The sequence below is a fragment of the Osmerus eperlanus genome, chromosome 28, assembly GCF_963692335.1.
Source record: "Osmerus eperlanus chromosome 28, fOsmEpe2.1, whole genome shotgun sequence".
Taxonomy (NCBI): Eukaryota; Metazoa; Chordata; class Actinopteri; order Osmeriformes; family Osmeridae; genus Osmerus; species Osmerus eperlanus.
Genome location: NC_085045.1, coordinates 6,161,902 through 6,185,537, shown reverse-complemented (window position 1 = coordinate 6,185,537; position 23,636 = coordinate 6,161,902). Strand labels below are relative to the sequence as shown.

General features: G+C 44.2%; 4 protein-coding genes and 1 long non-coding RNA gene across 6 annotated transcripts; 1 reads left to right on the top strand and 4 right to left on the bottom strand.

Moving 5' to 3' along the window:
* Positions 1–271: 271 nt before the first annotated feature.
* Positions 272–9,757, bottom strand: araf (A-Raf proto-oncogene, serine/threonine kinase). The gene is made up of 16 exons (XM_062454029.1): positions 9,648–9,757; positions 8,279–8,501; positions 7,814–7,917; positions 7,483–7,585; positions 6,942–7,096; positions 6,635–6,742; positions 6,337–6,481; positions 6,176–6,203; positions 5,926–6,056; positions 5,634–5,833; positions 5,249–5,425; positions 5,014–5,060; positions 4,497–4,615; positions 4,223–4,354; positions 3,982–4,116; positions 272–3,731 (listed from the first exon to the last, which is right to left on the bottom strand). The coding sequence occupies exons 2-16, from the start codon at positions 8,387–8,389 to the stop codon at positions 3,591–3,593; spliced, it is 1,836 nt and encodes a 611-aa protein (XP_062310013.1). The 5' UTR covers positions 8,390–8,501; positions 9,648–9,757; the 3' UTR covers positions 272–3,590.
* A 151-nt stretch (positions 9,758–9,908) lies between these two features.
* Positions 9,909–12,331, bottom strand: imp4 (IMP U3 small nucleolar ribonucleoprotein 4). The gene is made up of 9 exons (XM_062454365.1): positions 12,200–12,331; positions 11,679–11,787; positions 11,390–11,473; positions 11,175–11,284; positions 10,954–11,086; positions 10,720–10,874; positions 10,543–10,637; positions 10,355–10,428; positions 9,909–10,261 (listed from the first exon to the last, which is right to left on the bottom strand). The coding sequence occupies exons 1-9, from the start codon at positions 12,200–12,202 to the stop codon at positions 10,149–10,151; spliced, it is 876 nt and encodes a 291-aa protein (XP_062310349.1). The 5' UTR covers positions 12,203–12,331; the 3' UTR covers positions 9,909–10,148.
* Positions 12,332–14,161: 1,830 nt separating this feature from the next.
* On the top strand, positions 14,162–17,089 carry LOC134015089 (zinc finger protein 678-like). Of its 2 annotated transcripts, none has more exons than XM_062454416.1 (3): positions 14,162–14,340; positions 14,813–14,838; positions 15,468–17,089. In XM_062454416.1, exon 3 carries the CDS (start codon positions 15,666–15,668, stop codon positions 16,605–16,607), a length of 942 nt encoding a protein of 313 aa, XP_062310400.1. In that variant the 5' UTR covers positions 14,162–14,340; positions 14,813–14,838; positions 15,468–15,665; the 3' UTR covers positions 16,608–17,089. The 2 variants fall into 2 exon arrangements, with proteins under 2 accessions (XP_062310400.1, XP_062310401.1); XM_062454417.1 differs by lacking the exon at positions 14,162–14,340 and adding an exon at positions 14,352–14,609.
* A 970-nt stretch (positions 17,090–18,059) lies between these two features.
* LOC134015139 (uncharacterized) lies at positions 18,060–18,819 on the bottom strand. Its single transcript, XR_009929067.1, has 3 exons — positions 18,787–18,819; positions 18,351–18,698; positions 18,060–18,208 (listed from the first exon to the last, which is right to left on the bottom strand). It is a non-coding gene; the product is annotated as an uncharacterized LOC134015139 (long non-coding RNA).
* Positions 18,820–18,844: 25 nt separating this feature from the next.
* On the bottom strand, positions 18,845–21,756 carry LOC134014912 (serine/threonine-protein kinase prk-2-like). The gene is made up of 8 exons (XM_062454092.1): positions 21,631–21,756; positions 21,472–21,519; positions 21,019–21,297; positions 20,713–20,890; positions 20,317–20,496; positions 19,785–20,156; positions 19,467–19,536; positions 18,845–19,364 (listed from the first exon to the last, which is right to left on the bottom strand). The coding sequence occupies exons 1-8, from the start codon at positions 21,754–21,756 to the stop codon at positions 18,845–18,847; spliced, it is 1,773 nt and encodes a 590-aa protein (XP_062310076.1).
* Positions 21,757–23,636: the final 1,880 nt, after the last annotated feature.

The window sequence follows — 23,636 nt, the reverse complement described above, 5'->3', positions numbered from 1 at the left end:
GCCATTTGTTTTCTGTTAATCATGGCTGGCTGTACACCACAGAGAAACCAATGGTAAAAACAAACATCACTGTTTCCTGTCGCTCGGTCATAACCTGCTAAACTCAGGGCATGGCCACTTCTTCTTTAAGACAAGTCGAACTAAACCAGTTTCGTTTAGACTAAAAAGGGGCTAGTTATGGGCATCTTTGAAGAGTGTAAAACTCACTGTTGTTGTGAAATCAACGGAGGACATTTTGTATTGTTTGTAGAAGATAAACAGGATTTCCATAAGTATTCCACAGTTTTATTTAAAGAATAAAATCCTGCATCCTCAATATTTTAAGACAAAAACCTACAAAAATACTAAAGATTTCTTTTACATTTTAAAATAATTTTGTTCTTTTCAAACCATCACACAAAAATAGAAACAAGGTACAGTTTTGTAATAAAAAAAAAAAATGTAACTGTACACAGCAGAATATACCACTTATTGCAAACAGAACACCCCTGATACCTCAGAAACTATACACACACAATTATTGGAGTTCACCTAGAGATATGCAAAACTACTGACACAGCTCGCCCATTCTCATTTCTGCTTTAAAATAGACAGCTGTTGAGTTTGTCTGGTTTCCGTCCCCACCCCAATGACCCCTGCCATTACTCTGTTGAGACAGTAAGTGGTATCTTCTATCTGATATCATGCACGTATTGCAGACTTGATTTTAAGGGAAGTCCGTATATTACTTTTCAATTTTGGTCAATGTGGCACCCCCTACCCCGTCCCCCGCCTCTCCTCTCAACAGACGAAACGCTGTCCTCTTTGGAAGAGAAAGGCATGCAGTCAACTAAACTCACACTCCGATACTCTCGTGTTCACCTCTTCAATGAAAAAGACATGATATAATCTGAGCCCTCAGTCAAGAGAAATCAGGGAATACATGATGTTACACTATGGTAAAGCAATGCCACCAGACAAATTAGATACTATGCTTGCATCATGTATACTTCTACATGCACTGGAAAACAAATTCATCTCTCCTTGCTAGCTCTATTGCTACAAGTCTGTAAAATAGATTTTATTTGGAGAGATACATTTCAGCCATTGGCCTACTCAATTTCTCCTGTAATCTACACAATACAAAAAATGATAGATGCCCTTGGAAAGAAAATTTAATTTAGTCTTTCTCTGCACTTTGCATTGCTCATGACACTTTATTGCTTGATATCCATCTACTGTGCTTAGGTTGCCATTTTTAGCCACACTTGAGTTTGAGAAATAAGCTAGTTTAGAGAAGTAGTTTGAGACAGTACCGTGCCTTGAAGAACATTCTAAATCGGAAAGAACCACAACGATGACTTAAATGTTGCAAAGAGGGATCTCTGTCAGTAAACAAACATCTCACCCACCCCAAAAGATCCAAGAACAGCAGATTCACGCAATCTGCAATGACATCAATAAATAAGATAGGAAAAAAAAGTAGCCTTTCCCCAACCATCGTGTCACCAAAGCCCCGGACAACCCTATCCCTATCCTTACCCAACCCACAGCCACCAACATAACTGGAATAAGAAAACAGAGGAGGGTACCCAGCCCTTCCCCTTATTTATTTGAAACTTGAAAACATCTAGGTCTAAAAACCTGTATCTGCTTCTTACAAAAGCTGTCAGTCCTGCAATGTTCAATAACCCCCCCCGATAAGCTCTGCACTTGTTAAATTGACCACGTCAAATACAGTATCGACAAATCACACCCTCCAACGTCAAGCCATTTGCCAGCATAGAGAACACCAAGCATACCCGTTCTGGGTTACTATCACAGTTACTGTTAGTTTGACCAACGCAAGATGCTAAAACTAAAGTGATCATTGATGAGCCTCAGCGACACAGGAATTCATTCTGCATTGCACCAGGGAGCAGTGAAATAAGCAACCGTATATCTTATAAATAACGTTAACGCGCGTTTGAGAGGAACTAGCCTACAACCACCGCATACACCCAACAAGAAACTCCCATCCTTATGATAAACTGGCTGGTTGTCCAAATCCCTCATTTGAGGTGACCGCTAAAAATCTTCTGTACACTGACATCAATAAGTGAAAGCATTGCTCAGCAGCAACTAGTGGCCTGTGCTGTAGCCTATGCGACAGCTGTGTGTATTAACACCAGTTCAAAGAAAACAGCAAAGAAAAACGTGGCTTGTATTTGAACGTTCCATTAAGTATCTTCAATTGAAAAGCTGGTGTTTTTTTGGGGGGGATATCACGATTGCCAATAATCCATACCACAACGATTTGGAATAAAAACCGATTACTCTGCACTTCCACCACTGCCATTAGGGTACAACGAGTAAAGAAGCCAGTACTTACATTAAGGCAGCTCGTTTTAAACCACTTGCCGGAGCTAGCAAACAAATCAATATTGAACACCCATTCAGAAACTGCTCTTTGCACCAGACAATGCCATTCACCTGAGCTGTGAACATTCCCTATGGTGAAGAAGAAAAAATAAACACTTTAATAAGACGAGATTGCAACACCAGGCCACATGACATGGAGAAATTAGTCTGGGAAAATATGTCTCTTGGAGGGTAAGGACTTGCCCTCTCATATGCTCTGGGTATGCAGGTTACACATGATTCTTGCAAGACGATCTTCAAAAAAGCCTGCAGAAGTCTATGAAATATAGGAAAAGTGGAAATGATATGTGAGGAAATGTTGGCCTAACACCACCTTAAAACAATCAGTAGCTGCTCCATGGTGCAATGTATAAATCAAGCTAAATGTAAGCACGTTTTCAGGAATACTCTTACAGTAGCTGTTAAGACTACAGCTTTTGTGGCCGTGTAGTAACTCAATGCTGTGCGGAGCTCGATGTGTCGAATGGAGACAGTGCAAGCCTTTTGGAAATGTTACTGTGCTCAGACAATTGTGCGGTGTTGCTTGAGTCCCATACTGCTGGTCTCCGTGGCATACCAATCAATGTTTTATAGCAGCAATTTAACTAAATTTGTGTGTGTATATACACACATACATATATGCGTATGTATATGTATGTATACTAAGACTGCAAGGAACTATGAATTAACAAAAGCTCAGTGGTATATGGACAACCACTTTTTTTTTTTTTTTTTTTTTTTTTTTTTACATCAGATTCAGAGCGATCTTGTCTCTCCTGCTCCTTGAAAGCTCACCATGAAATTCCGATGGTACTAAAAAATAAAATAAAAAAAAGTGTCCACCCCAAAAGCAGCCTTGAGAAATCCATCGCCTAACAGGAATGTATGGGTCTCCGGCGCGGACCACACACCAAACTGCCTGGGCAATCAGCAGGGGGGAAGGGACAGCCTTCAGTCAGCCTGCCAGATGCACCACGTCGATGGGGCTCCATCTAGTGGCGCCACCCGACTTGGGCAATGCTCCAGCTTTTGCCCAGGGGAGGGGGCGAAAGGGGCATGAGGGGGGCGGATAGGGGGGGAGGAATGTGTGGTGGAATGGACTGCTGTCAGTGCTTCCTCTCTCTCTGTGTGTGTCTCCACCGTGAGAATGCTGCAGCATTGGTGGGTGATGGTCGCTCGGCCAACCAGCTCTTGGCTCCCGTGGTGGGGCTTCACAGGGGCATGATCCGGGTGGTGTGGAACAGGAGTGGGTTCAGGTCCTCTGCGTGGACAGCCCTGTGCAGCGAGGGCTCCGAGGCGCTCCGCTCGATTTTTGGCAACAGGTCCTGGACCTGCTCAATGCTTACCAGTATCTGGGGACACATTAACAACAACAAAAGTCAAAATCCCAAAAGATATTACGAGTAAACATAAAATTACAAAATTAAAATGACAAAAAACATTATTTTTTTCACCAAGCGGCGACTGCTTGATTATTAAAATAATCAATATATATGACAAATAATTCAACCATGATTCAAATCTGCAATTTGGAGAAGAAAGGTTTCCCACGACGGTTCCAGAACGATCCGCCAGGTGAGCGGTGTTTGGTGTTGGGTTTACCTGAGGGAAGAGAGGCCTCTCGTCGCGTTTGAACTTCAGGCAGTCAATGATGAGCCTCTTCATGGACTTGGGGGAGGTGCTGTACATCTTACTGAGGTCTGGGGACAAGTAGCCACGCCCGACCATGAAGAGGATCTGATTGGCACGAAAAAGGAGGAAGAGGAGTGGGTGACAGTCAGTGAAAATATTTTTTCATTTTTTCTTGTTGCTGCTGCTTTGGAAGGCTTGAAAATGACTTTACCTGGTCTCTGTTGTTGATGCTGGTGTAAGGCAGGGTCCCTGACATTAGCTCGAATAGCACCACCCCATATCCGTACACGTCTGACTGGAACGTATAGGGGTTGGTATCCTGCATTCGGATCACCTCTGGGGCCTGCGATGCAAACACACGACGAGCTCGGTGCTTTCAGAAAACACTGATGGGGGTAAAGTCGCCATACTTGACATAACAGCAGAACCGTCAAGCAAAACCTGAACGGGGCTGATGAGATGATTTCTGGGGGCTAGTGACTCACCATCCAGAGAATGGACCCGCTGGGCTGTTCTACCTGCTGTGAGCCGGTCCAGCGAGACTTGACCGTGGCCAGCCCAAAGTCCCCGATCTTCACGGTCCAACCTTCGTGGAGGAAGATGTCTGGCGGCCGTGCTAAGGAACAAGGCGACAGGGATGGACAACACGCACGCATGGAAACCGAGCTCTCTTAAAGATCCCATGGCATGAAAATGTCACTTTATGAGTTTTTTTTTTACATTCATATGAGTTCCCCTATCCTGCCTATGGTCCCCCGGTGGCTTGACATTGCAATAGATGTAAACCAAGAAGTCACATTTCAGGTGACAGACGAAGAGCAGTTGTTTGTGGTGAGAGCAGCTATGGCGGATCTGTTTACTCTGAAGTCTGAAGAGATGTTCTGCTTTCCGTGAGCCATCTAATATGCAGTTCCTTACTGCACAAGGCCAAGATTCAGTGTCTTAATACATTTCAAATTAAATCTCTCTGAAAAGTACATGCCCGGCATGAAAAAAGGATACTGTTGGATTTCAGGTCTCTATGAATTATGTTCTTGGCATGAAGATAGCTGAAAAAAAGTCAATAGATTGTCAATGATCAATGTCAACACAATTTGTAGAAATGCTTGGAAAAGCAAAGCAAAATTTGGTTAAAAAAAAATCTAAATCAATACACAAGATTGATATATATATCATTTTAACGGTGAACTATGAATTCAGAAGACCAGTATAAAGAGTGACATGAAGTCTGTCTTACTCCATGCCCTGCGCCGTTTGCCTGGCGACGTCGATGCGGCGCATGGTGTCGAACTTGGTCTCGCTGACGTGCAGATGGCGGTACAGGCTGCTGCCCTCACACCACTGGGTGATTATGGCGAAGTTGGGCTTAGTCATGAAGCCCATAAACAGCAGAATGTTGACATGGCGTGTCTTTCTGCACAGAGGGGGGGGGGGGGGGGCGGGGGGGGAGACGACATCCAATAACAGGCGAGCATTAGTCACCTCTTATGCAAAAACAAAAAAATCTCCCCCAGAGCACTGACGTCGCGATCGACCACTTTCACACAACTGTAATCTCGGTTGATTCCGCAGGGGAAGAGGAAGAAAAAACAAACAAACAAAAAAAAACAACAGTGGCTTACCGCAGGACTTGCATTTCGTTTTTGAAAGCCTGCAGTTGCTCAGGCGTCGGCTCTGTCACTTTGAGGATCTTTATGGCCACGTCTCCGTGCCACTTGCCCTTGAAAACAGTCCCGAAGGAGCCGGCGCCTATCCTCTTCTGCATGTTGACCTCCCGCCAGTGGACCTCCCAGTAGTAACTAGAGTCTCTGTAGCCACGGTGCTAGAACATACAGGACACTTAGCACTGCCCTCCAGAGACACATGAGTATTAGGGGAAGTGGGGGAGGCGAGAGGGGGTTTGGGAGCACATACCACTTTCTTCTTGTCGTCTGAGGAGGACTGCTTGCGCTCTTTGTGCTCCGAGGGGGACTTAGGAGGTCTTCTGCCTGGGGAGCCCAGGGAAGAGGGGGGGCTGGTGGAGGGCTTGGGTGAAGGCTCAGGACCTGGGGATACAAAAAAAAAAGAAAGAATGTTGATCATTTATGAAACAAAATGGCAATACAGCCGTGATGGACTGCAGGATCGTGGCGGTAAAGTGGAAAAGTTAAATGCGAACTCCTACCCATGGTGCTGTTGAGCTTTAGCGCTTCCTACGGAGAGCAGAGAAAAAGACACAGGAAAAGAAAGAAAAAAAGGCGTTACAAGACGACATTCGCACTTGGATCGCAAAGACGCAGCTGCGTGCGTGTCGTCGCACTGGGGCGTTGGGGGTTGTGGGCTGACCTCGATGATGCTGGTGCCCGCCGGCCCCACAGTGCTGACCATGTGGACGTTGGGGGTGGAGGTGGAGCGATGCCTCTGCAGGGACTGGCCCTCGGCGCCAGGGAGGGGGAAGCGGAAGGCCGAAGTGGGGGACAGCAGATTAAGCCTGCGGGAAACGCAACAAAAAAAAAACACCCGGGGGGGGGGGGGGGGGGGAACGTCAACCCAACTTGGTCCCCCCTTCGCAGCCTCCGCGCGCTATCACTCGAGGAGCTTTCGCTTACGCTCCTCATCTTATCTGCCGTGAACGAGTGCTTACCCAGGAGGCTCTGGGGTTAAGGCTATGTCACTCTGGGATATGGAGTTGTCTGGCAACAGTATGGATATCTGAGGATACCCCTCATCTGTGCAGGGGTTGGGCCCACACCTGGACACAAGGAACATACAGCACACAGATGAAACACATAAAAGGTGACGGGCGGACAGGTGGCGATGCACAACGAGAACACGGACATCGGGGGGGGGGGGGGGGGGGTGTATCTAAACTGCACTGATGGGAAGGAGGAGGAGGAGGAGGGGCGGTGGTGGTCGTGTTGACGTAGCCTGCATTTCCGAGGAGGACTCACCGCTTGGTCATGGTGTCCATGTCCACACACACGGTGGGCACCTTGCTGCTGCAGTGCTGGTGGAACTTGTAGCCGCACGTCTGGCATCTGAAGCCGTTGAAGAGGAACTTGTGGCAGAAGTCGCAATAGGCCAGCTTGAAGAAGGTTTTACGTACCTGGAAACATGTCATGGGATGAGCCTGGATGATGAGACAATCCTTGGCAACACACCAAGTCAAAATATTTATTTTTCCTTTCTTTTTTTAACCCAGCCAGTGGGTCTGAAGTATACAGATACTGGAGTCGACCTGGAGCAGGTTTATTTCACCCAGTATCACAAAATCTACAAAGCACACCAAGATTTAGATGGTTGCAATAAAATGTAAAAAAAAAAAAAAAAAAAAAAAGGACAATGGCACGGAATTGCCACGAAACAAAACGCCAAACATTTCCTGAGAATGACGGTCAGGACAAAAGCCTGTGGTTCACCGTCCTGAAACCTGCCCCGGGCCATCTTTAATCCCCCACCCCAAGGTTCTGACACGAGAGAGCACCAACTTACAAAGTTGTGCATGGTGAGAGGGACATCGTCCAACACCTCCACCAGAAGCTCCTCCCCCACCAACGGGGTGATGTCAGTGTTCCATTCCGTCAGTCTCTTGCGCCTGTGAGGACGGCGGGAAGAACCATGAGAGGGAGGACAGAGGACAAACACACACACGTTAACAACACTACTTTTTTTCCCCACTGAATTTTCTCTTTTTCAAACCATTCCCAAGAGGATTCCGAGACTACAACACCAGACATATTGGGGTACACTAGGGGCTGCAGTCCTTTTAGAGTGCACCCTACGACTGCTCCTCTGTGGAGCGAGAGAAGACTGACAAACTTACCCCTCTAGGAGGCGAAATACAGCGCAGCAGTCCTGGCTGAGGCCCCTCACTTTGAGAGCTTTGTCCAGGCTGTCAAACACCGTCTGTCCTGAGCGAACATTCACCTGTTTTCGCACACAATGTATAACATTTCAATGCCTTTCATGAAAACGCTCAGCAATTCTGGTTATCCTATAGCTAAGTGATGCCAGTGTATATGCATTTTATATAGATAATGTTATTTTTTTACATGAATGCCACACACCATATCTGTTTGAATACTAATATACAAGGCAGACCGTTTCTAAGCTTTCTCAAAGGAAGAACATTTCATAAGACACAGAAGCAAGCACCAGCTGGCAAATGTAACACCAACTGTTGGCAGCTCTAAAGTTGTGAAAAACGGCAAGCTTGTTGAGACATTTTCACTGCAAAGACATGAGCGACTGAACACGCTCCACTGCCTGGGCGATCTCCCTGTCTTACCACTGTCCTCTGCTTATTGGGGAGGTAGACTCTGATGGTGCCCCCACCTCTGGGTACATCCTCTGGGCTGGTCTCTCCAGAGGAGGAGCAGGAGGAGGAGGTGGAGGACATGGTGAAAGGCAGGGAAGGTAGGAGAACAGGAGGCAGCAGCACTAAGTCACGTCAACTGCAGGACAACTTCATGCACTGGGGAGACCAAGGGAGTGAGCCCTTTACCTGGAACCTGAGACAACACTTGATTAGATGTGTTGTCAACCCACTCCAGTATGTATTTATATTTGCATTAATGAGGTCACGGCAACATCCTTTGAGTTCCAGATAATTTAGGAAGGACTGTTATAGGTACAATTGTATTATAGTGCAGACACTACAGATTACATTTGGCATAAGGCCCATAGATTGGACAGACAGACTAATTATTCTTCTTAAAAGATTTGCTTTTTCTTGGAACTGCATAATACTTAAGTGAAGTTACTTTGTTACTATGTAAATAGGGATGATGAACAGAAAAAGTATGTACAAATGAAGCCTCTGATTACAGATCGACTGCAGCTCCCAATACAATCCTGATTACAATTTGGGGGTGTATGAGTGTGCGACTCAAACACAGCCAAAATAGAGAAAAACCTTGCAATCAGACAAACTACGGATAAGATTGCTGCCACTATATGGGCATTTAGTAATAGCTACATTAGACCAGCTAGTTAGTGTGGCGTGCAATCTGGAACTCTTATCGTGCCGTGTGCTAGACTTCTGATTTGACAGCTACCTGCTGATCTAGTACTTGAAAGGCTGGCTAACTTCAATATATCCGACAGACCTTCGTTTCTCATTCGACATAGGTCTGAGCTGATGTACTATTTGGCATCACATGTGGCCGCAAGTCACTAAAATTAACTGACAGAGCAATAGGAATCGTAGCTTAGCATAGAAGGATTTGACTGCTTGGCTAGCAATATGACATTTCGACATTTTGGAGGCCATGTTTGACAGTGGTCCCCTGGTGAATGAGGCTTAGTGTAACTATTAGTGTCATTTTACCTAAGTGACATTACTGCATCGACGAGGCTTCGTTATTATTTGCTTCTTAATTTTTGTCGGGTGTTTCTTCGTGCTATACTCAACAAGTACTTACTAGATTTACAGCAGAAAGGGATTAACTGGCTAACGCTAGCTAGCTACTATTGGAATAGCTAGTCTAGCCTACCGCGCCAGCTAGCCACATCTACCATTCGTTCCCATCAACTTAAACGCAACTGAATTCTATTTTGCACAGTAATACATTGCACTAAACAGTTGACCGTGTACACTTTCTCAATCGTCACAAATAAACAGTTTGATGTTATTTATCTCGGGGATCAAGTCTCACCTGAAACTGCCATCTTGAATTCTCTCAACAAGATTCTCTCTGAAGTAACGATGGGCGACTCCTTCTTCGTCTTCTTCTTGTGTATCTGACATTTAGGGGGTTTCGGCAACCTGAAAACCCGCATTACCGCCGCCCACTGGACAGTCGTAGATGTAATGTTGTGCTACTTCATCAGGCTAATAACTGAACTAAAATACTGTAATATAAATATACAAATGTGTAACTATATCGATTGCTTGAAAAAAAGCACAAAGCCAAATGGATGATTTAAAGCAGTGTTTATTTAGAAAGGTTATCCATTTCAATGGATGTAAATAAACCCAAGGTACAAAATATGGTAGATTGCACAAAAAGGTATGAGGGGGGAGGGGCTAAATGGATAAAGTACATGGATACCTCTGACCATGACAAAGCCCCAAGAAATATCAGGTCACATTTCCATGCAGCACAAATGAAATGGCCAAATACATCCCCATGTTTAGAGTAACGGACACTAGAACACTACTCCACACTGAGAAACTTTCTCTTTTTAGCAGTGTGCGTGTATGAGTGATGGCGCCATTCAACGTCCGCTGTGCTCTCATTCTCCAGGGTACCAAGCTTAATCATATACACTATAGAAAGAAAGTAGAATTAGTAAATCATTTTTTTTAAACACTGGGTTCCAAAAGTGCTATACAATACAAGAGTAAACTTTCAGTACTTACATTTCATTTCAAATCTGGGCCCCACTTCTGTCAACTCAACATTTTTGTGATTTGTGTTCTTATATGTGTGGTGTCTGTGAAATGAAGACATGAATCAAGACTTGGTGAATCAAACCCATTTCTACACTTTCTGTTAGACTTAAGAATGTATGCTGATATTTCCTTTACAGAAGTGCTGCATTATTAACCTGAAAGAAATGAAATCCTCCTGGTTGGCAAATGTGATGACACGTTTACTGTCCTCTTTGGGTACTGGAAACAGGTACTTTAGGATGTTGGACACCTGAAAGTGACAGCAATTCTTAGCGCAACCAAACATTTTAGATTAACAGAACAAATTGCAAGTTAATTGTCAAGTATCTCACCCTTTGACCAAGTCGTGAGGAAAAGTTGTGAAAAATGAGGTGGGGAAAAGCTTCAGACATGGTACCAATGTCTGGTACGTCGTGTCTCATGACTACATTGTACAGGGTGAAGTAGGCTGTTGGTCCAAACGGTAGGTGGCACACCACAAGGCCGTCTAAAAGGGACACATGTCAAATCAATTAAAAACGGTTGTTATTTGAATGCGCTCGGTAAATGAATGTTGCTTTGCTTACCTGGCTGTCCTCTAGTCTCGTGCACAATGACCAGATCTGTTACATTGTTGGCTTTGCAAGCTTGCACCAGGGAATTGATTTCATGATTTCCCCTGTTCATGCGTTGAGCACCCGGGAAGACCAACTTCACCTCCTGTCACACCAAAAGAAAGTCCAGCTACATCAGTGACACACGCAATATGTAATTACAGGACGGGATCCCAGAAATAAATGGGACTGACCTTGGTAAACATTTTCAGCCTTGAGCTAGGGTCTCTTGACGTAGTGACCATGACCTTGGGATCCTCCACTCCAGCCCACTTATACTCGTCATCCATATGGGAGCTGACACCTGGACAGACCCTTCTTGATGAATATTGGGCACTATCACACAGCATGCTAGACACGAAGCGGTGCATTCAATACATTCTTAGACAGAAGTAACTATGTCACAAACCCTCAGCTCCTTCATCGTCATATTCTAGTAACTTCTGTAGCTGCACAGCTTCTCTGCGGACCTCAGTTGGAATGAGACGGTTGTCTGTGCAAAATGAAAATCCATTTAAGTTGAAGCATCCATAAACAAGAAAACACAGTTTGTCAACAAGAAAAATATTGATATTAATAGACTATAAAATGTCAGGCCCATCTCACATAGGGAAAAACGCCCATTCAATGATTTGATTTATTATCAAGACTACATATAACATGTAAGACACTTGGGATGCATGCGTGACCAGTCATACCATCTAGTGCAGACTTCAGCTTCTGTTTCTTCTCCTCAATAGTGCGTACTCTGTCTTCTTGGGCTTTCCTGTACAGGTACTCCCGTCTAAGTCTCGTCTCTCGACGAAGCTGTAGTGTAGAGACAATATAATCTCCTTAGCATTGGACACCATCACGTTCAAAGCACTATTCATACATCACTTTACAAATTAATGACTTTTTATGAACTGGCTTCTCAGACAAAGCCAATCACTCTACAACCGTAACAAAAGGTAAGCGTCAACAATAAAGTAGAAATGTGCATAGCTATAACGACAAAACATGTTAGCAGGATGCTTCTTAACTTAGACTGAGTTTCTTAAAATATTTTCAAGCTAGCCTCCGAGCTAACGAGCATACGATTGTTCCGGTAAACTACCAACCACAGTAGTTATTCACAAATAAAGCAATTTTTCCTATAACACATTTTCCCATTCATAGACAACTGGCCTCAAATAGCCAAAATATTCAGTTATGAGTAAATAATAAGAAACCTTCATACCATTCTGATGATCTGCTGGAAGTCTTACACATGTGATACTATGAGATAACTACCAACATGTATGTTCATTGGCTATTGGCACAGCCAATAGACGTTTGCGGAACTGATTGGTGGTGATAAGAGCCATTGACCTTCTTTCAAAATAAAAGTCACTAACTTGTCTAAAAAAAGTCAGAAACCAGAAGAAAATTATTCAAATGTCTGATGTGGCGCCGGTCAAGGGAGGGCAAGGGGTTGGCACGGGGGGACAACGCGCACTTTACTTCTATAATTCCAGGAATCTCAGTCTGTGTTTCTGTGTGTCAACGAATCAACTAAACCACATCTGAATGTGTGTCTCGTGTGAGTGTGCATTCTTTTATTTTTTCTGCGTGTGGATGAGTCTTGGAAATCCGTGGGAGATATCTTCGGCTTGATCCTCTGGGAGATATCCTCCTGGTGTTAAGTACACCATAGGAACATGTGTGTACTGTATGTATGTATATGGCTGTGCCTGTGTAGTTGTGTGTTTGTCTTCCCTTCTGTTTCTCCCCACTAGCATCATTCATTCAGGTGTCCATTTACCCTGGGCTTGTCTGCTTCATTCATTTCTGTTCAACATCATTCACGTGTCTGTTCCCGTCCAATCCGGTGTTCATCTGACTCCATAAGAACCCAGTTCCGACATTCCTTCGACAGCCGAGCTGCCTCAGAATGACCTACAGAAACAGAGACAGAGAGAAAGATGTAGAGTTGGGTGAGGGAGAGAAAATAGTGATACATATTTACTTTCTCAAGCTCTATGGGTGTGGATGGCTGTAATGAACTTTGTCTACACACAGGTCGGGAGGACGACCGGTGGGCAGGGACGAAGGCCAGGGCAGTTCTGGAGGCCGGCCAGGAGGCAGGGTGAAAAGCCGGGGCAGCTCTGGAGGCAGACCTGGAGGCCGCCGGTGGTGGTGACCAAGGCCTGGCTTCTTATGTGCAGGGAGCTCTGGGGGTGCATCTGGGATACAAAAAGAGCATTTGGTGGGTACAACATGTTCATGTCCGACAAAGCAGGGGAGTGAGGTGACGTAGAATAATTAATATTAAAACTTTAAAATATCCCCTGTAGATTTTCTGTAGATGCTCAAAAAGGAAACCATTTTTATGCAGACAGCAACTGTTCAGCATTAAAGTAACGTGGAGATGACTAATTAATACGTTTGATAGTTAGTTGAGAATCTGCTGTGTATAATATCTGCAGATGGAATATTATCCAATAATTTGATGATTCACTATTACAATATACCTGATCTGATTCAGCAACACATCAGTGTAATTCACAAGATAGCAGAGTACTCTGGCCTACCCAAATGAAGAGCAAGTTTAGCTGTCTTTGAATTGTGCTGCTGAGGTATCAAACCAAAAGAGACTGAACATTTCAGTCACTATGTATTTCTGTTTACTTTCGAAATCAAAACCAAGTCCACATGAGATGTTGTACATACTGCATGTAATAAATGATGTCATAAACTATATAGCACCAGTTCACTTCTGTTTTAAACAGTTATGCTTGTTTGGGATTCTTCAAGTTTTCCCCTCAGTTTACTTCAAGTTCTTTAATGAGGCACTGAAAGCCTTTACGTACTAAACTGTACTGATATACTCTATACTGCTTGGTGAAGTGTCCCCTGCTACCAAAAGGTGCTTATGTGCACCATCCTTGGCAGACACTTGTTTTAAAACCTTTCCATTTTGGTAATCTACATGATTAAAAGCTACAGCCAATTTACAAAACAAAATACTGCAGTTGCTGAATCTAATACTACTGTGTCCTTGTAAATAAATCAGTAGAGGATAAAATAAAGCATAATAATCAAGTATGTTTGCTGAATGAGCTTTGGATAAAACAAGTTAGGAATATAATAGTAAATGTTCACAGACTTGCAGGTAACCAGCAAGCACGGTCACAGCCTCTGTGACCAGTAGGGGTGAACAGCAATCAGACTGATCTCCTACCAGCCCATCCATCACATAAACTACATAAGTAGAAAGGAACACATTTGGTCAACTTTTTCTCAAATGTGATTACCAAGGCTACCATCTTGAAGAAAACAGCTTCAACCAGTATGAAATGTAAACTGATTCATATTGTCAGCTGTATCAACAGTGATCTGGTGAGAAGAATCCTATCATTGTAGCCTTTTTACAGTTTTGGTGCCACCTGGTGTTTCAAATGTGAAACTGCATCTCGATTGTTTGTATCATTGACTTTAAAAAGTATTTTACAGTCATTGGTTTGTATCCACGGTTACGTGAGCTCTAAATCAATGTAGTTTATCATGGCGATACGTAAAGTGAAGTGTCCCTACGTTTTAACATTTTGAGACCTAGCGTTAATGTATTTTAAGATCAAAGCTCTGTTGCAGTTCTAACAGCTATGAAGGTAAGTGCAATCGTTATATGCGTTGCTTTTGACGTTGTATCCAGGATTTGCGCCTTTGTGCTTGTTTTTAAACTCATTTCGGTGATAGCTAGCTAGCTTTACTTCGATTGTTTTGTTAGCTAGATTCAGTGTTTGTCTTTATTAATGTGGATATGTTAGTACGTTGTGAAAATTGTATGTAATATACTTTTTTTGTTATTTAGATGCAGACAGTGTTGTGAGTCTCAAGGTACGTACACCAGTTTTGTGAACTTTAATTTGACCGCCCTCGTGGGCAGCATAAAGATATTGTGCTTCTGTATTACTGCAGTGGAGCGAATTTAAGTTGAGTGCTCATAAACATTCCGTGATTTATTTTCTATATTGAAACTATCCGTCATTAAATAGAAAAATGCACATGCAATCGTTTATTAATATTATTGGATGTAGTCATTTTATTGTTAATTTACATGTAATGCTTATTGTGTAGTAATTAAAGGCAGGGTAGGCCATGTTGTTGAGAAGCACTTTTTGTCATATTTGCCCAAAGTAACTTCATGTCTTGATAGCAACCAATATATCTAAAAGTTGGACGTTAATATGAAATCATTCCGACATCTGTGGGCGTTACAATACTGTAATAAACACAACCAATCATTAAGGGGTACCCTGACTAGTGATTGGACGGGATACTTGTCTGTCTACCTACCTGCTTGCACTCTGCCCCTCCACTCAATGCTCGTTACTGTAGTTTTGTGGGAGTTGCTTTGAAGGTAGGAGGTGGGATATTTTGGTTTGAATCGTGTCAAAAAGAAGCTAAAATAGCTAGCTTCGCGCAACTTGCCTACCCTGCCTTTAACTTGGAACTGTTTCTTCCAGATCTCCTACTGGCCAATCATACTTGATCATGGGCGGAGACTAGAAAGAGAAGACACCTTAAGGCTCTAGAGAGACTAAAGAGAGAGACTCAACCAGAAACAGCAGTAAAGGATCAACCAGAGAGAGACAAGCTTCCAGAGACTAGATACAAGACAGGATCCAGAGAGACCAGACAGAGAACAAAGAGAGAGCTGAGTTATGGAGACACATCACTGTGATACATGTGGGAAGAGCCTTTCCTCCTACACTAGCCTCAAGAACCACATGAGGATCCACACTGGAGAGAAGCCCTACAGCTGTGACCTCTGTGGTAAAACCTTTAGCCAGGCTGGCCATTTCAGAGCTCATAGTAGGATCCACACGGCAGAGAAGCCCTACAGCTGTGACGTCTGTGGTAAAACCTTTAGCCGTGCTAGCACTTTCACAACTCACAGCAGAATCCACACTGGAGAGAAGCCCTACAGCTGTGACCTCTGTGGTAAAACCTTTAGCCAGATTGGCAATTTCAGACATCACAGGAGGATCCATACTGGAGAGAAGCCCTACAGCTGTGACTTCTGTTGTAAAACCTTTAGCAGTGATAGCAGTTTGACAGTTCATCGCAGAATCCACACTGGAGAGAAGCCCTACAGATGTGACCTCTGTGGTAAGACCTTTACCCATGCTAGCAGTTTCACAGTTCACAGCAGGATCCACTCTGGAGAGAAGCCCTACATCTGTGACCTCTGTGGTAAAACCTTTAGCCAGGCTGTCCATTTCAAGGCTCATAGCAGGATCCACACTGGAGAGAAGCCCTACAGCTGTGACTTCTGTGGTAAAACCTTTACCCATGCTAGCAGTTTCAAAGATCACCGCAGAATCCACACTGGAGAAAAGCCCTACAGCTGTGACCTCTGTGGTAAAACCTTTAGCCGTGTTAGCAGTTTCACAGTTCACAGCAGGATCCACACTGGAGAGAAGCCCTACAGCTGTGACCTCTGTGGTAAAACCTTTAGCCGTGATAGTAGTTTGACAGTTCACTGCAAAATCCACTCTGGAGAGAAGCCCTACAGCTGTGACCTGTGTGACTATTCAGGTAAAACAAATGACCATCTGAAGAGTCACCTGCGTGTTCACTATAGAAAAACTTCAAAGCAGTGATGTCTGGGGCCAGGCTGTCCCAGCAGTCACCACCTGAGAGAACTTCTGTATGACCCACACCTGGAAGAACTACCGGCCTACAACTAAAAAATCAAAAATCCTCTGCTGTTAGACTGCTCCTCCCAAGTTTCTTCCATTTTGTTGTCGTAACTTTTATTGATGTAAGACTGTTTAGCCTGTGTTATGAACCTTGTCTAGGGGGAAAGGCCGTAACACTAAAGAAACACACAAGACAGAACACGCATGCAAACATGGCGAGGGACGTAACAGCCTGTGTCCTGCACCTCTCTTTCACCAACTGTATTTGTTGGAGGAGGGGAGCACTGAACTTCTTTTCCCAAGGTTTTTTCTTTTTTTTCTAAAATGTTCCTTGTCTTCCTTGAGGGTTTTGGTTGGTTGAGGGGAAGTTCTACGGGTGTATGTGAAGCCCTCTGACATTGCTTGTAAAAAGGGTTATACAAATAAATTGTATTTGAATTTGATCAGTCGTCCAATGCACACTGATCCATTGTTGAAGAATACGGACGCACTTCTCTGTATTTACATTTGTAAAGGGTCATGAGACTGGATGGTTCTGAAACAAAAGGGTTTATTGTCCTATTTTCAAAGACGATAGCCTGACAATTATTTTTATTTGTTTTTGTATTGGGTAAAATTGGGTAAACACAACGATGGTTCGTTATGAACCTTTGGGTCATGTGACCCGAAGGCAGCACAAGGGTTAAGGTTAAATGGAGGGTATGAAAGACAAGGGAGTTTTCTTTGGAGCATAATTTCCGTTTCATACGAAGGATGACAAACTGACTGTGGACCCTGGGAATAGGGTGGTTCATCTACCATACATAAACTTCATGAGGGAGCTGGATGCTACCATCCTCAATGCCTACACCAACTCTCCAATCTGCTGCCCCTCCCGTTCAGGTACGGTTTCCAATGTACAACCCCTATCAGTAGTGGAAGAATGGACTTACATGACTTTGTGGGCTTTCAGCTATGTGGAGTGGCCGTTTTGTTCACCTGACCCAGTCATGGAATAACTATAAGTACCTGGATCCCAATGAGGAAGTTATTTTTAAAAACTAGGGAAATGTACTAGAGAACATCTCACACATGGAAGAGGTTAGACACACGACAAACGCAGATTGAGACTGCAGTAGTGAGAGCCGTGACGAGCACTGTATCGATAACTTGATAATAATGGCTGCCTGTCTGTCATTGAATTAACTTACCAACATCTCAATCACCGTCTGCATCACGGACATGGGCACTATCCTAGTATGAGCTCAAAAGGACAGGAGATCACTTTCATTTGAAATCAGTATTTGGAGATTTAAATTCCCAGAAATAAACAGACTAGTTGGGCATATAATGTGTTATTTATTTAGTGTGTCGTAAATATGCTTGGGACATTTGAAAAAAAAAAAAGAATGTTCTGTCCCAGGTGGTCTGTGGTGAGGCAGTGGATGAGCTGCACACCGACCCATGGTGTGTCCCAGAGGTGAAGGGGAGGGGATGGACCACTGCAGCCAAGGGTGGAGCAGAATTCCCTCCAGAGTGGGCAGGTCTTTGTCAAACCGCCTCCTTCTGTAGGTCCATATCTTCTGAAGAGAGAAAAGTAAAGAGAGAACGACAGATAGCAGAGAACATGAGAGAAGTGGAGGGGATTGTGGTCGGCTAGATACAGACGATGTGTGTCTCGTCTGAGTGTGCATGTCATTTCCTGCGTGTGGATGCGTGTCTTACGGCTTGGAAATCCCTGGGAGATATCTTCGGCTTGATCCTCTGGGGGATGTCTTCCTCTCTCCTGGTGTTACGTACACCATAGGAACATGTGTGTACTGTATGTATGCATATGGCTGTGCCTGTGTAGTTGTGTGTTGGTCTTCCCTTCTGTTTCTCCCCACTAGCATCATTCATTCAGGTGTCCATTTTCCATGGACTTGTCAGCTTCATTCATGCTGTCCAACATCATTCACGTGTCTGTTCCCGTCCAATCCGGTGTTCATCTGACTCCATAAGAACCTTGTTCCAACCTTCCTTTGACAGTTTTTTTGGATCCAGGGTCTGTGCTCTGTGATCTGTAATTGTTTTCTACAGGATTTTGTATTATTCCAGAGTCGGGGTTAACCCTGGCTAACCCTAACCGGGTTAGTGAGTATGAACTTGTAAACACACTCACCTTGACCTGATCCTCAGGGAGATATCCTCCTCTCCTGAATGTTTGGGGGGGGCGGGGGTCAGGAGGGCGGGGGGTAGAAAGGGACAGTGGGGAGGTCGGGAGGACGACCGGGGGGCAGGGACGAAGGCCAGGGCAATTCTGGAGGCCGGCCAGGAGGCAGGGTGAAAAGCCGGGGCAGCTCTGGAGGCAGACCTGGAGGACGTCTGGATGTGCAGAGGTGCTCAGGGGGTGCTGGAGTCGACCAGGACTCTGCTGGGGGCTCAGGAGGAGCAGAGGGCTCGTTGCTGGGCAGCACGGGCACCAGGCCTCTGGGCAGCACAGGCACCAGGCCTCTGGGCAGCACAGGCAGAGGGCCTCTGGGCAGCACAGGCATCAGGCCTCTGGGCAGCACGGGCAGAGGGTCTCTGGGCAGCACAGGCAGAGGGCCTCTGGGCAGCACAGGCATCAGGTCTCTGGGCAGCACGGGCAGAGGGTCTCTGGGCAGCACGGGCAGAGGGTCTCTGGGCAGCACAGGCAGAGGGACTCTGGGCAGCAGTGCTGTATCACTCATTTCTGGGATGGTGGACACAGCACGGGCCCTGGGGAGAACAACATTACTCACTCATGGCCTTTCGCAGAATCAATGCTTCATCTGAAAACTCAGTTGATGAGGTTCAAAGTTGTAGAGGTTTACCACTGACCTGCCAAGTTCTGTCTCCCTTTCCATGTAGCCCTGCTTCGCCTCTGGGTCCTTGTCTAGGCCGCATCCCACTGTCAGTAGTAGGGGATGGACACAAAAGCAGGGAAAAGCAAAACAGGATTATAAAACCAAAGTAGTTATTTGCCAAACTCTAGAAAAGGTGATTGGAACGAGACACATGAGTGCAGGGAGCCTGGAGAGACCAAACCAAGACCAGAACACACACACACGGAGACAGACAGAAAACACCAGGGGCAAGGAAGACCAGGAGAACTTAAACTGGTGCGTGGCTGTGACTGTCTGTGTTTGTGTGTCTTACCTCTTCCATGTGTACCATGTGAGGTCATTGTTGTGGAAGTGGTGTTTTTAGGGGACACCTCGGGGCTCCTGGGATCTACCCTACACCTCTTGGTGTTGCCCTGGGACAGGGAGAGGGAGGACGAAGACGAGGCGTCCTCAAGGGACAGTGCGGTCGAAGACTCCCCCGAATCCTGTCTCTCTTCCAGCACTCTCTTCCTCTTTCTCTCCCCTCCTCTGCTGCTCTCTGCATCTCTTCTTTCCTTTCTCTTTTTCTGTCTCCCTGCTTTCCTCTCCTCCTCTGGATGCAGCCACGGGTGGAGAAGGACTTGCTCTAGAGTAGGCCGGTCTTTGGGGCACTTTGCCAAACACAATTTCAGCAGGTTCTTACATTCTGAAGAGAGAAAGAAAGAGAGAGTGAGAGCGAGAGATAGCAGAGAATATGAAAGAAGTGGAGGAAACTGTGGTCAGTTTCACATACAGACAGAAAGCATGTGTGTGCCTCTGTATGAGTGTGTTTATTTTTCTCGTCTGCGTGTGGATGCGTGGCTTACGGCTGGAAAACCCATCCATGGTAGGGATAGGATCACAATAAAGGACGTGGTCGGGTGTGCGAAAGGGGAATATCCCAGACAGCATGTTATATAACAGTACCCCCAGCTGCCAGACAGCGGATGGAACCGCCTGGTAGGAACCATGGAGGTACCATTCAGGAGGGATGTACATTTTGGTCCCTGACACACACACACACAAAACAACCTTAGTAAAGCCACACATGGACGTGTGTGAACGCATGTGATTGGGTGCAATTGCAACTGAGTCCATTCTTTATTTCCGCTCAAGTCCTTGTGTTTGTCATCATGGTAAATCTTCGATGATATATTGCTCTTTAATATGGATTGGGGGGGGGGGAGAGAGAGAGAGAGAAAATACAAGAGTAGGGAACGTACCAAGGAACTCGGTGTAGGGTGCTTCTTGAATAATGCAGCCACAGCCAAAGTCCAGAACCCTAATCCGTGGAACTGCAGAACCGGTCTCGACCAGAAGGTTCTCTGGCTTAATATCTCGGTGGAGGACACCCCAAGAATGAAAATTGACCATGGCCTCAACCAGCTGCCTCAGAATGATCTACAGAAAGAGACAGAGAGAAAGATGAAGGACAGTTGGGAGAGGGAAGGCAAATGGTGATGAATGTTGACTCACAAATAGCTCTTTGGAGGTGGATGGCCGTGACGAACTTGTCTGCACACACTCACCTTGGCCTGATCCTCTGGGAGATATCCTCCTCTCTCCTGGATATAGTCAAACAGTTCCACGGCAGGTACAGGCCTCTCCATAACTATAATGAGCTCTTGGTCCAGCTCGTACCAGTCCAGCAGCTCCACTGCTGCCTGACCGTCTCCTCCCCCTCCAAACCTGGCCTCACCCCTCACCTCCTTACCCCTGGCCTTCTCAGCCATGTCCGCCCCACCCTGTCCTACAATCAGTAGGAGCACCACCTCCAGGGGGAGCTGGCCCAGCTTCCCACCCAGGGTCTAAAACACAGAGAACACAACAACCAGGTAGAGTTCATGCTGCAATAGGGATCTGTTATCTGTTGGAAGACTGTGGTTTTGGATGACACAGACAATTCAGAATGAGAATCTAAAATGGAATATATGAATTCTGAGTAGGTTAGTAGGACTAAAAAGGGGGATTGGTCCACTCACCACAGGTGTGTTTATCACCTTATCAATGGGAACATGCTTGACTGCCACCTATCAAAAGAGATGGGTGAGGGGAAACACATGTTGATTTATATAAATGATATACTGCTCTGTGTGTGAGTGTGTGTATATTTTTGTATGTGTGTGTTATGTCATTCTTACAGGCAGGTTGTCCTCTATACGGAGTCCAGCGTAGACTGAGCCGAAGCCACCTTGGCCAAGACAGCTCAGTTCCACGTACTTCTCCTCAAACAATCCTAGAGAGTACACACACACACACACATTCATGTAGAATGAATATTTCTGTCTTTATTATGTTGTATGTTTAAATCTAGCTACCTTAGCTATCATCTTTAACTATGTTGTTACTATATGCATCACTATGTAGCTATAGTCATTTAATTGAATGTGTTGTGTTCTACAATATTGTAAGGCATTTGAAAAATACTAGAGCAGTTAATATCGTCATACTCACTCATGTTTCAAGGTGGGAGTGCATTGATATACACGTTATTGTGATATAATTACTATCTATTGAGTTAATTAACGTTTCACTTTTTAAAAGCAATGTAGCCTTGATTTGCAGTGAGATTGTAAAATGCAGACATGTAGAGTGTTGTAGAATGGTATGCTGTTGTCATGGAATCAATTATGATGTCAAAGATGTAGGATTAACCTTGTGCCTCATGAAACATGGCAAATTCAATAAAATCCACAAGAAAGGGACATTCACATCAGGTTAGATAATATTGTAAAAAATAAAACAAGAATATAGGTAGCCTACAATCCAGCTCCATAAAATATATTAGTTCAATGTCTGTGCCATGAGAAGTGGGAATAAACAGGGTGCAATATTTATTTAAATAAAACCCTTTGCTCAGACAAATTAGTAGCCGATGTATTTAACATCTACTAAGCTCCTTAGCTACTCTTTGATACAATCTCCCAACCTTTCTCTTTTTATCAAAATGTTTTTTACTTTGCCATCACTTTGTGTCAACACTATCAGACTCCTAAACCACAATAATTCATATTTTTGTCTGATGGTGGTGACGGGGCAATGACGGACTTGACATTCATCGTGAAGTGATCATGTTTTTGTGGTTTTCAAGTCATTATAATAATATGAAATACAAAAATGGTGTTTAGTGTTTTCTAATAATGTATAAACACTAAATATGTGAAATGACAGTGTGTAAATCAGATGGTGGTGACATCTGATGATGTTGTACAATATTTGAAGGCATTTGAAAAATACTACAGCAGTTAATATTGTAATACTCACTCATTTTGAGGTGGGAGAGTGCATTGATTTGCAGGCTATCGTTGAATAATTATTATCTAGTGAGTTCATAAGAAAATGGACTAGAAATGTAGGCTACTTCAAAAAGTTTGCAGCAATGATCTGTTGGTTTTAAAATGATGCACATGTAGCTTTGTGGAACTGTGTGCTGTCATGAAATCTATTATGATGTCATTATGACATAGTATCACCCTTGTGCCTCAAGGAACATGGCAAATTCAATACATTCCACAAGGAATTTACATTAAAATCAGGTTAGATAAAATAACAGGAAATAAAAATAATATAGGCCACCTACAATCCAGGCCCATCGAATATACTCGTGGCGTGAGAAGTGGGGCAAAACAGGGTGGAATATGGAATATGGCGTCTGCTAAATGACTAAAAAAAATATTGAAAAAAGAACCTTCTGATTAGACAAATTATTAGCCTATGTATTTAACATGTAATGATGTTGTTGACACATTAGGTGTTTCTTTCACAAAAGACATTCACTGACATTGCCATTTAGTTTTTTTTCTGTTGAGGCTAGATGCTATTATAACCTACAATAGGAGAATACAATCTAATCTAAACATTTCAAATACTTTCCGCAGAATTTGCAAGAGGGTGTTGACATCATGGTTGTGACAGGGAATATTAACAGAAAGGTTTAAAATATTAAAAACGATACAACTTTCAAGACCCTGTCCCTGTCTGACACTGATGGTGGGTTGGGGCAAGGAGTCCTTCAGTGTGACATCACGGGCACTGCATTACTACTGACAATGTAAGATTCATAGTTGTAATGAGTTGGCTCTGAAGAAACTATGGCTGTGAGGTTGGCCTGTGCCGTATGTTATCAAGTAAGGGCCAAACATATTTT